At 38.0% G+C, this 13,136-nt stretch overlaps 1 protein-coding gene across 2 annotated transcripts in view; it reads right to left on the bottom strand.

Annotated features, from left to right (window-relative positions):
* Window positions 1-262: 262 nt before the first annotated feature.
* MGAT4A (alpha-1,3-mannosyl-glycoprotein 4-beta-N-acetylglucosaminyltransferase A) overlaps window positions 263-13,136 on the bottom strand; it is a 108,643-nt gene continuing 95,769 nt past the window's right edge. For both annotated transcript variants that reach the window (XM_060168829.1, XM_060168830.1), the window contains 6 exons: window positions 10,998-11,105; window positions 10,689-10,882; window positions 8,573-8,651; window positions 7,836-7,902; window positions 528-640; window positions 263-398 (listed from right to left, as the gene is read on the bottom strand). In XM_060168829.1, the coding sequence (XP_060024812.1) occupies window positions 372-398; window positions 528-640; window positions 7,836-7,902; window positions 8,573-8,651; window positions 10,689-10,882; window positions 10,998-11,105 (588 nt within the window). In that variant the 3' untranslated portion in view covers window positions 263-371. The remainder of the gene's footprint in view (window positions 399-527; window positions 641-7,835; window positions 7,903-8,572; window positions 8,652-10,688; window positions 10,883-10,997; window positions 11,106-13,136) is intronic.

Below are 13,136 nucleotides of genomic sequence, written 5' to 3'. Positions count from 1 at the left end.
TTAAAATAAATGAACTTCAAAAGTACCCCCTTCATAAAATGTATTTAACATTAATTTTTCTCAAATTTTAAGGAATGTAACAATATGTACAACTCTTATGTATTAGTATAATACCAAAATAGTACAAGTCATATTAACAGGCTGTCATAACTGTAAAATGTCTGAGTCAAGTTAAAACTGGAGGACAGCTTAGGTTCGAATGAATACAATTATCCATGGAAGATTCATTTTCCGAGTGGAAATGACAATCATCTTATCTACAGTAGATTTCACAAGAGGTAGAATTCAAGTTACCAAAAAACGGTACATGCTCAGCCATCTTTAATCAACAAATTCACAGGGAAAAAATGTGTTGGTTTCTTAGGAGATAGTCAGTTTGTGACTTTTTTAATATGAATCTGAAATACAAGATAGTGAACAGCATGAAATGGCAGTTTTCAATTCCAAAAAGGTCTTAATTATGAAATCCAAATGCTGTAAAAAATGTAGAAGCTAAGCAGTTTCACTGATTTAATATATTGTCTTACCTCATTAAGAATGGCCCAAACAGCAGAATTCTGAATAACTGAAAGTCGGAATGCTGAGATGGGGTTTAGGTTGGGATCCACCATTCCTTCTGCAACACCATTCTCAAATTTCCCTTCAAAGTAAAAATCAACACTCATTGGGTAGACTGAAACAAGCACACATAAATTTTCACTGACTTAAAGCAGGGAAGGAAAACACCAAAATATTTCTAGTGGATGTTTTTACACAAAGAGCATGGGTGAAATTTTTCCTTCTTTCTACCTTTATTCAACTTTTAAACGTTTCATGAAGTAGTATATGCTTAAAAACATTAGAAGCAACCTATTTAAAGAGGCAGAACTATATATTTTCTTATTGCAAATTAAAAAAAAACAAATATATTTGTTCTTACATCAACTAACACACAAGTTTTTAGCAAAATGTGACTTACAAACCTTACAAAATATACTCTGTACCATCTTTCAGTCTGATCACTTTGAGGATTAAGGCAATAGTAACAAATTTCAGTGCTTTAATTAGACTCACAACTGTTGGCCTTGAGCAGTTTCCAAGGTCACATCTAGATGGAATTAAAAGGTGATACCTCCTCAAGGCAGTTCCAACATAAAAGTCCATTATAAATGATAAGCTCAAGAAGCTCTCCTGTAAGGATAAGGACCAAGAAGTTCTATAGAAGAGAACATGCTCAGTACTCAATTTTTCTTGCTGTGAGGAAACAGCAAGAAAACAAAACAAAAATGCTACTGAAAAAGTGACAGGAAAATGGTTTGTTCTGAGCCACACTGCTCTAAGCCAGGGATAGGCAAACTTCCTAAAAAGGGCAGATAGTAAATATTTGGGGATTTGTGGGTCAAGAGGGCATCTGAGAATATCATCCAGGTACTTGTGTAGAAAAAGAGAAAACTAATTTTCACAAAATTTTTATTGATGAAATTCAAAATGTAATAACAACTAAGTTTTTTTTTTCTGCTAATACTAAGGAGCATGTAATTCCTTATGGGGGGATAATACTTAAATTAACTGGTATTCAAAGTTAGTGTTCCTTATCATCGAAATCGATTGCAAATGTTCATCTGTTAATGTGGATCTATAATGAGATTTGATGTATTTTATCCTGAATGCTTCCTTTCACACAGCCTAGATACTGCAAATATTGTTATTAATCCACAAGCACATGATTTTAATGGAGCATGTCCATGACTTGGAAGGTATCTGCGTAAAATTCTATTAGATTCTTCTCTTTGATGATCTGCCTCATCATTACATTGCAGATGAATCACTTTCAATCAAAGGTTGGGGGAAGCTCCTCAATTAGCTTGATATTATTACTTGCAGTTCAAATAACATTAATAGTCATCAAAGTGACCTGAATGCAATATAAGTTTTGCACATAAGCACTGCTTTGTCTTGTACTTTTAGGTTGAATTAAGAAACATTATCAAGTCTGAAGCAAAAACTAATTCTCAAAGAGATAATAGTGGTTGAGGGCAGTTCTCACTTGGAAAATTTTCAATCTTATTTCAGAGCTAAAACAAAACAAAACCAAAAAAAAAAAAAAACCACAATAAAATTTTATCACTGCTAGCTAAGCCCCAGAACTGCTGTGTGGCAGGGCAAGTCAGGATATTCAGTTCTTATTTCTGACAAAAATTCACAGAACTGATGTTGATGAAGTCAATGAGAGTAAGTAAAGTTCACTGGCAACACTACTGGTTCAATAAATTAATGATACACGACAGACTCAAATACTCTCTGTAAAGCACCTGCTGATGAATAATAACATAACCATAGGCTTTAAACACGTTACATTGTTGCAAGCTTTGTAAATCTGTCCATCTAAGCCTTCTTCTCCTCCACACATATTTTCACCACCATTCATTGTAAAACATCCTAGCAGATCCCACTTCAGTTTGTATGAACTTTGTGTTTTCTCAACTGGTTTGAAAACATTCTTGCCTGTACTTGTTCTCTACAGACTATTCACAGAGACCAATTCTTCAGTCACTTCAAACCTGGCATTGACTCCAAATAACAACTAGGCAGTATCAGTAATATCTGTCAACTCACCAAGAGCCAAGGAAAACTGCTCAAATAATTTGCATTGCTTTTTGACTACTGATATTGTTCCCGAAGTCCCCAACTCCTCAAGCAATAGTTATTGCTGAAAGCCTGATGGTCCGAAATGAGTTTATTTTCTGGGCACACATATCTGCTGTAGTTAAACATGATTTAATTAACTCATCATTGGTAAATGGTTTTCTTGCTTGGCTAACACATGAGCCAGTTTGAAACAAACTTTGGTTACAGTGTCATTTGACTCTTTTATTTTTGTGAAGAAATTCTCAGTGATGAGATATCATATTTTAAATCTTCTAATTTTTCTGACGATTGCTTTCCTGTGAGTTGGGGATATTGTTGTGAGCGCTTAGTAGTGGTAACGTACTCTTTAGCACAGCTCTTGTGTCACTGCATCATAACCACATAACCTACCATCTAATTTTGTAAAACAACCCATATTCCACTGTGTTAAAAAGCACAACATTCAAAGTCCACTTTTCTCTTCCTGTTTTGACATGAAGGGTAATCACTGGTAATTTTTTTTAAATGTCACAGTAGAGTTATGTGTGTGGCACTTTAAACACTGTCAAATTATAATGCATCAAAGCTATTTGTAGTGCACTAAGCAGCAATTCAAAGCACTGAGAGCACCACCGCCATCTCTTTTGCAACTGCTCACTTATCTCTGCTGTTGTAGCATAAAAGCACACAGACAACACGTAAACAAATGAGCATAGCTGTGTTAAAGAAACTCTATTCATGGACACTGAAATTTGAATATTTTCTAGTTTTTACATGTCACAATACATTACTATTCTTTTTATTTTTTCAATCATTTAAAAATGAAAATAATGAAAAAAATTTCTACATTCTTCACTCACAGGCTATTAGAAAACAAGCAGTGGGCCACATTTGGCCCATGGGCTGTCGTTAGCTAACCATTAAATTATGTGTCAATTCTAGAGTCTTAAAATATATTGACTAGGCTCATAGGAAGATAAGATACATTCAAATTGAAAAACCATACTGGAGAAAGTTCATTTTCATTTGTACAGGAAATATTCAACTTATGAACTGCCAAAGTAATGTTTTTATTTTAAAAATTAATACTTATTTCATAAAAGTATGTCCTTATTTGGTGCTAGACTGGGGTAGGGAATGTATGCTACAAAAACAGTATAATTTAATATTGAGTTAGGAAGGGAATTCAGGGCTGAAAAATGCTGTGGAACTTGAAACATTTTAACTTATAATGTATCTGAATCTATCACCTGATGAGCTCATTTAATTAGAAAAATAATTAGCAAATTATATAACTGGCCTCATTAAAAGACTCTCACCCAGCAATTTTATGCTGCAGATATACTCTCACATGTGCAAAAAGCATATATAGACTGCAGCAAAAACTGTGAACAATCTAAGTGCCCATGATTAGGAGACTGGCTAATTTAATTACAATATGCTAATACAAGGGAATATTAGGCAGCCCATTAAAAGACTGAAGAAACAATAGAAAGAATGAAGTAAAGTTGTAGATAATAGAGTTGTGACTTACTTCCATCCCTAAGAATACATTGTAGAGAAACTCTCATACATGTGCCTACGTGTTCAGGCCAGCAAAAAGATGGAAACACACTTTATGACCAAACAGAACAGACAGCAATATATTCATCCATGGAGATCAATACAGCAATGAAAATGAATAAGCCATAGATACACACATCCACATGGTTGAATATCACAATGGTGAGAGAAAAAAGCAAACTGTAGACTACAGAATGTCATCATTCATATCAAATTTCAAAACAAGCAAAATAAGACTGCATTATTCAGGGATATATCACACATATGTAGTGAAAGCATATATGGAAATGATAACCACAAAATTTAGGATAGTAGTTACCCTTGGGTGGGTGGGGAAAGAAGATAATTAGGGAAGAGCAACTGAACTGGCAAATCTTAAGCGGCATACACTGATATTCATTACATTATTAGTTGTATCTTTTTGTGCATCTGAAATATTTACAATTTTTAAAAAATGTTCATCTTCCATACGCACATATGTATTTTGTTCAGTGAAAAAACAAGATGTAGAACAAGGTTGTAGAGTATGTTACCATCTATGTGTGATTGTGTGTTTTCGAAGAATATACTAAAATATTTTTAGAGTAGATACTTCTAGAAGAATACAAATCATTATAGCAATTGCCTCTGGGAAGCACCGGGTAGGAGGGGAAAGAAGAGGGAAGGAGACAAGTTTACCCTCTTAAATTTGTATTTGGTACCATGTACATGTATTAACTTTCCAAACAACAAATTTAACTTTTGTCCTTAACCCAGTGGTCTGGTAGGTAAGCATTAAAAGATAAAAAAGAAGGGGAAAATGAAGGAGGAAATGACTAAAGAGTGACTGGAATCCCCAAACCCTAACATTAGGAGGGACTTCCAAGGTCATGCCCTCCGTGGACGCCCTTCTGCTACCCAGACGGTGGTCCATTCCTTCTTCCAGTGTTTCTCTGTGAAAGGCTCTTCTTCTGCTGTCTCATAATTTTAACCTACTAATAAATGTGGTATTTCTTTCACAGGACTGTCCTTAGTTACCATCCCGCCAACCCCACCTTCACCCATCAGGTCTCTGCTAACTGCCAGCTGGGTGTCTACTGTTTCCCACAATGCCTTTGGGCATAAGTTGCTGCACAGTCTGATCCTATTGAACCCAGGCCCCTTTGTAGCACCAGCCTTTGTGGCTTGTCCCACCCAAGAGGGCTCTTATTAGCTACCTCTTTCTCTGGTTCTCTCTGTCAAACTTCTGGATGGGCTACAGTTTAGCTTGAATGTAGGTAGCTACCAGTCTCCTCCTAACTGTTTACCACCAAAATCTCCATCATGTTCCACAGCGCCCTTGGGCTTGAACTTCCCCAAGTTCTGTTTCAGGTAAGGCAGTCCCCTTAGGGTGCGCTACAGAGCTCTCTGATGGCCTGCCTCTCCCCTGGAGAAAATCTCTGCACCACTGCTCAGGACCCCTGGCAGGGACAGCAGCCCACCTCCCAGCTAAAGTGACACCCCTGCTTTACAAGCAGAGCACTGGGTTGTAGCAGCAGCCCTCCGTGTCCTGGCTGACCTCTCCCAGTGTGCGGGGACCAGTGGGCTGGGGGAGGTGATCAGGGCCAAGGACTCTCACCCTGCCGTCCCTGCAGCAAAGGTTCGCCCGATGAATGGAAATTAGGTGGAGGAAAGGAGCCTCAGATTTCTAAGCTGCTCATGTCTGCAACAGAGCTTCTGCAACAGGGAGCTGGGGAGGTGACAGATGCTGGTGGCCTGCCCTTTCTGGTGAGATACCGCAGCCCTGGAGTGGGGGCTGGTGGGAGAGGGAGTCCGTATTTTTGGCTGGACATGCAGAGTAGAGCTTCTGAGTCACTGAGCTTGGCCAGCGTGGGTAATGAGCGAGTCAGGGCTCCAATGCCACAGACTCTTAATGCTGTTACTGAGATTCAGACTTTACAAGTTAATGTTTCTCTATTTGCTGTACTTTTCTAAAAAACTACCTTTCACCAGTTATGGTTGTCTCACTAGAAAAAGGTCTGCAGAGCCCCTCACACACCATTCAGCTAAAGCATACTTCTTAAGGGAGCAGAATTTTTTATATGAACTTGAAAAAAAAATCAGCTGCTTTTGTTTCTGATGCACACTTTTGTTACACAAGGTCCTAGGTCTGATCACCCATCAGTTCTCTTCCAGTTCTAAATATGTATGAGTTGATGTTTTAGATGGTCATTATCTTCAAATTACTGCAATCATATAAATGTCTCTATTTCCTATGCTACTTTCATAACCTAGAACACAACATTCTCAGAAATTTAATAACTCATAGGTAATAGGGTTAATAAATGTCTCATATACACAGCTAATCTTATGAACATTTCTAGGGTGGGCTAAAATATAACCCAAATATGAAAATAATTAAACTCATCTATCCACTAAGCTATACAGAAATTAGTCAGGGTGATTGTACAAGCCTTGTAGCAAACACTGAATGACATTCACCGAACGTAAAACTGCTTGAGAGAGTTATAAGAATGCCTCTGTCCTGTATACCTACAATATGAATTGCCCAATAATCTCTTCTGCCTACCACTAGGAAAAGTATTAATTTAAGTGAAAAGAAAATATATAATCATCCACTGAGTTGATGTCCATCAAAGGACAGGTCCTACGTTAATCACAGGAGTGCTTGAGCAACAAAGCCCCCTCCCCCTTCCACAGTGAGCGCACAGAACTGAGCTACGAAACGTGATTACACAGAAGAGGTGCATGCACTGTGGTAAGAAGAGCCAAGGAGAGCTTGTTAATAAAGGATGAGAACGTATTCATCAGGAGGAGAAATACCAATCCATCGTTTCAGGTGGGGAAAGTGGACAGAGACACGGCTGGGAGCACAGGGCATTAGAGGAACACATCTCAGGACTGGAGAGATGAAGCATAAGAGGAAAGTAACAAGATACGAAAGTGGGTGGGAGCTAAGGAATCTGATCACAGAAGGTCATTAAGGTATTTCAGCCAGGTTAATACAGCATTTAGGTTTTGGCAAGGGAGCTACAGTGGCTCGGTGGACTGGCTGGGAAACAGAGGCAGAGTATCGCTGCAGTAGGGTGAATGCACATTCAGACACAAATAGACATTTTATGCTAATGGACAGTGAAGGTGGGTGCGGGGTTTCAGAGTTCCTCCCAAGGTTAGACTCAGGCAGCTAGATGAATCGTGACAGCACAAACCATGGTGACCAATGACGAAATAAATGTCCATATTACAGACGCTCCGGGTAGATGGCTACGTGGCCCCCACCTAGTTTGTCAGCTGGCATCTCAGTACAGATCTAAAGCTCAGGAGGGAGGCAGGGCTAAAGGCTCAGATTCTGGCGTACGGATATTGCTGGGATCATGAGAGCAGTCAGCTGAGATCATCCAGTACGAGACTGCAGGAGGCAGCTTGAAGGCGGATTATCTACCAGCGACAACAGTGAAGCAGCAGATGCAGAGAGCAAGAGGAACCAGGAAATGAACCTTTGATCTGAAACCCTAGTTGGGTCAAGATAATAATAAAAGTATGTACTAGAACACAGAGAACAAAGAAAAGAGTACACTGGTATTTATAATCCTGAAGCTGCTTAATATCTGAAAAGAACTTAAAATTACTTCAGGACTAAGTCCAAAAAAGTAAAGGACATTTTACTAGTTTCAAGTAGGTATTACCTATTCTGAAATAACCATCTCCTAATCGTTTGTCTTTGGTTTCTTTGCTGATTTCCAAACCTTCACTCTAAAATAGAACAAAAACATCTTATAAATAATTACTTCTATTTAAAACAAATCTAGGTTATTAATATATCTTAATAAATATAAAAGTGGCATCTGTGGCACAGCTATCTCTGAAAAGAGAAAGTGCCATGTCAGTCTTGAACCTTAAAAGGTTTATCAATCAGTATAAGTGCTCTATCTGAATCTGTATATAATATACTGTTGGCTAGAAATTTTTAATTTTAATTAATTTCCAGTTTAAATCAATTTAATAGAATGCTGTTTTCTATTAAAAATATACAGAAGTAAAGAACTGTGTGTTACCTTGAAAGAAATTAAGCATTCCTTAGAGACCAATAAATTAACTTTCTACATTATTCAACAGGCATTAAAACTGCATGGTATTTTGGGACTCAAAATACAAACAGCAAGTAAACATTAAAGTAAAATAATGACTCATTTATTTTCCCAGTACAAATGTCCAAGTTACTTTCCAACAGGAAACAAAATAAAGGCTCTTTCTAGGAAGGCAAACGGGACAATATACCAGGTGTTCCATATTGCCAAAAGAAGTTGGTATTACTCACCACTAAGGTCCTGCCATCATGAGAATTTCTTAAACAGGAAGAGCCTCAAATCAGGTCTATTAATATTAGTTCTCAAGGAAAATTTAGGAGAAAAAATAGTCATACCTTCAAAGGCAAAACTTCTACAGTTGTGTTGAGCAGAATATCCCCTGGATGTTCCTGGTTGCCACTATGGAACAAATAACTGAAAAGACAAACATAAAAATATAGTCAGACTATCCTCCACAAAGGTTCAGAAGGGGGCCTTACCTCAAAATAAGGTTGACGACGCTAAAGTCTGTAGTGACTGCACATCATATGTCCTGAAGAGTTGCAGGGAAATTAAAACCTAAGGGGGATGCAATAGCTCCTCTATCAGAGGGGCATGTTTGCTGCATAACAATAATGTACTTGACAAAAAAAAAAAAAGATGACAGTGTTTTGTTGCTGTTGATGCAGCCATTAAAATGCTTGTGAATCACTTGTGACAGAGTATATTGGATAATATATGATATAAAATTACATGTAGACCACGATCTCAAAGTAGAAAGTGCACACAGTTACCAAGAAAATAAAAGTGTCAATATGGTCATAATGGTATCCTTGGGGTTATGATTGTTTTCCTCATTCTTCACACCTTAAAATTTTTGTATAATGAACACATACGTATGTTACACAGAGAATTTTTTTCCTAACACTTCACTTCTGTATTAATAAATACAACTTCTGCTTTTTCCCCTCTCAGCAAATAAGTTATGGTGAAAATCAAATGATCCCTTTTCTCTGTCCTAGGAAGGGTGGGTCTGTGCATGGACTCCAAGAAAATTCACATATACTGTCACTTTAGAAGAACTGTGTTTCGCTAGAAAAGTGCCCTCAGTAGGGGCATTATAAATATCATTTTACAGAGGTTTATTGTAAATATATTTGTTGTTACTAAGTTTGATCTCGAATATATGAGCTCTTTAGTAGATTCTTTGATGGAATTATTTTTATTTCCTAAAAATAAACCCATAAATGTGGTTTGAGGCTATTCTTGTTGAAGTGAAAGAAGAGTGCTATTTCTAATTCTATGAGGACTCAAGTGTGGTGAACAATACCTCACAGAGCAGAATTCCACTACATAGTATAAAAATGAACATTAAATAACAACAAAACCAATATTATATACTCATATAAGTGCAAAATATTACTCAAAAGTATTCTAATATGTCTTGCCAGTGATCTTCCCATTGGTTATAACGTTTTTACACTTAAATTCCTTTTTAGAATCAGTTTAGAGTAACTGTTTACTGGAATCTAAACTGATTCCAGTTTAGAATCAGTTTAGAGTAAAAGAAAATTAATAGCATTACATATAGCTATGCATTGTTTTTGACCACCTTAAACATAATTATTCCAGTAATATTCCAGTAACTGTTTACTGGAATCTAAACTGATTCCAGTTTAGAATCAGTTTAGAACCAGTTTAGAATCAGTTTAGAATCAGTTTAGAGTAAAAGAAAATTAATAGCATTACATATAGCTATGCATTGTTTTTGACCACCTTAAACAGAATTATTCCAAATTATTTTTGGCAGGTTCTAAAAACCAGATGGCCTTCAAAGGAGAAGACATAACATCACATTCTGGGGATTACATGGAAGTATGCCACAGAGAGTCTGGGGAACATACCCAAAACTGAGGAAAGATGGAAGGAATTGTGACTGTTAAGTAAAAAATGGGGAGAAAAAGTCCCAAATTTTGTCAAGTGAACAGAAATGCTGAAACACATAAAAAGGGTTTTAAATTCTTCCACGGTGTACTAAAAGCACTTGCACTTCCAGCACTTGCAAAAGCACTGAATAGGAATAGTCATAGTCTGTCAAATTCATCATTTCAACCAAATTGCTGGGCCATCCACTAGCTTGCAACCAAATCTTAAGGGATATTCTAGCATAAGGACGTGAAAACTAATTTGGGATTCTGAGGGAGAGTTCTCCATAAAAGTATTAAAAATCTATACTAAATATACATTCAGAAATACCAATAGAATTTATCAAACATACTAAATGCTGGTATTATATCTGTAAGCAACATACCCATACTGTCACTGAGTTACACAAAGTGTATTTTATAATCCAACATGTAGGACTCATTGACTGCTCACATGTGTGACAGACACCAAAAATTCCATCATAGATCACATTATGAATAAGAGGTCTGAATTGTAAGACCAAATTATATTTCAGTAATGACCTACCTTTCCACATTGACTGGCTTGTCAAATTTAAACAGGATGTAGTCTCCAGCTACTGGAGTTATAGCCCAGAAGAAATCCTCCCCCATATAAGTTTTCTCCAGTGTATGTCCTTGGTAGACCTTCAGAGAAGTAGATACCTCTGCAGGGGGGTTTACATGGATCTTAAGAAGTAATGGTTTCATGTAATCTTTATCCTAGGAGGAAAGACATATTAACAACATACGGCTCATTTATACTTTAGAAGAACAAGGATTATACAGTAGATAACAAATTGTCTGTGCATGAGAAAAATAAAATTAAATCACCAACCGTGAGTTTCTGAATTTTTCCTGTTAGTGAAGAATGCAGACCAACATGTTGGAAAAGAGAAGGTCTGAAGCGAATCCGCAGATTTGCTTTCTGTCGATCACAATGTTTCTAAATATTAAACGGGAATGTTAGTGTTACATTATAAAGTGAAATCTTGTCCTCCTCTGAAAGATGAGAAGCCCTTCAGAAGGGTAAATATTGAAAAGAAAATCCAGCTTCATCTCATAATTCCAAGTCGTGTTTCTTTAGGGTCCTCTTTGAGGCATTAATAGATTTGCTACCTACCTGATAAACAGACACGATGCGGAAATTAAAAATAAGCACTTCCAAGGGAAGAGTTAAGGATTTAATTTCAACTACCTTTCAAAATAGGTCAATATAGATTTGACTTTTAATGTTAAAATGCACAAACTCTAGAGGTTTGGTTCAAATACACAAAATACCTTTAATTGGATAATATAATGAAGAATTTGCAGATAAGAAAAAGCACATTTTGTTGCATGAAAGCAATCTGAAAATGTGAGCCAGCAAGTGGACTACAAGCAAGGACACAACATCAAAACAGACAAATCGGGCTTCCCCGGTGGCGCAGTGGTTGGGAGCCCGCCTGCCGATGCAGGGGACGCGGGTTCGTGCCCCGGTCCGGGAAGATCCCACATGCCACGGAGCGGCTGCGCCCGTGAGCCATGGCCACTGAGCCTGCGCGTCCGGAGCCTGTGCTCCGCAACGGGAGAGGCCGCAGCAGTGAGAGGCCCGCGTACCACAAAAAAAAAAAAACCAGACAAATCCAACTCAGCACAGTTGGGAGACACCTATGTTTCAGCTCTAAGTGCCCCATGGCCCATATTTTCGATTATAACCTGCTCTCGTGTGATCATGACGTGTGGGACCTACAGCCCTGGCAGGACTCTCGTGCATTCGTTAGCTCAGTGCTTCAGAACAGCCATGGCTACCTTGTCATGCTTTTATAAACCCTTTCCATTTTCAATGACTTGTATAAGTTTTGGGCCCAGAACATACTGAAAAAGACAAATGTATAAGACATTTCCACTTTGAAAGACCTCCTGGGTGTTAAAATGCCTAATTTTTCTCAAGAGGTTTACTTCATTAGCATTATTGCTAACAGGAGAGTAGAGGTGAAATTGTATATTTTATTCACACAAATAAGACACTCAAGTGGAAGGAGAGGGAAGGTAAGGGAGGGAGAGGACAGGGGAGGAGCGAGGAGAGGGGAGGTGGGACGGTGGAGGCGAGAGAGGATGAGAAGCAGCAGTGCCTGAGACCGAGCCCGCCACTCAACACACACGCAACGAATGACACATTCGGGCCCGAAGAGTCAAAGCAGGTCCATAAACCTTTGGAAGAATGTGTGAATGCTTTTTTGTTTTTTTTAAAGTAACATTGGTTTATAACATTATATAAGTTTCAAATACACATTATACTTCTACTTCTGTATACACTACAGTGTTCTCACCACCAAGTCAGTTTCCATCCATCACCATACAGTTGACCCCCTTTACCCATTTCACCCCGCCACTCAACCCCTGCCCCGTCCCGTCTGGTAACCACTACTCTGTTCTTGTAACTACGTGTTTGTTTTTGCTTGGTACTATTGGTGGGAATGTAAACTGGTACAGCCACTGTGGAAAACAGTATGGAGATTCCTCAAAAAACTAGGAAGTACCATATGACCCATCAATCCCACTTCTGGGTATTTATCCAAGGAACACGAAAACACTAATCAGAAAAGACACACGCACCCCTATGTTCATCACAACATTATTTACAATAGCCACGATATGGAAACAACCTAAGTGCCCATCAACGGATGAATGGATAAAGGTGTGCTGTGTACACGTACACACACACACACACACACACACACACACACACACAGAGAAATACTACTCAAACATAAAAAAGATGAAATCTTTCCATTTGCAACAACATGGATGAAGTTTGAGGGTATTATGCTCAGTGAAATAAGTGTGAATGGAAGGGTCTCCTAGACCACTGTCAAAGGGATGTGATTCTAGAGCCAGCAAGTATGTGGTGACAGCTTCCGTGACATCCTAGTGGAAGCAGCTGAAAAATTACAGGCCATAGAAAGACGGGTGGAAGAATGTATCTTCATGGTTT

The sequence above is a fragment of the Lagenorhynchus albirostris genome, chromosome 13, assembly GCF_949774975.1.
Source record: "Lagenorhynchus albirostris chromosome 13, mLagAlb1.1, whole genome shotgun sequence".
Taxonomy (NCBI): domain Eukaryota; kingdom Metazoa; phylum Chordata; class Mammalia; order Artiodactyla; family Delphinidae; genus Lagenorhynchus; species Lagenorhynchus albirostris.
This window is presented reverse-complemented; position numbering and strand designations above follow the sequence as displayed.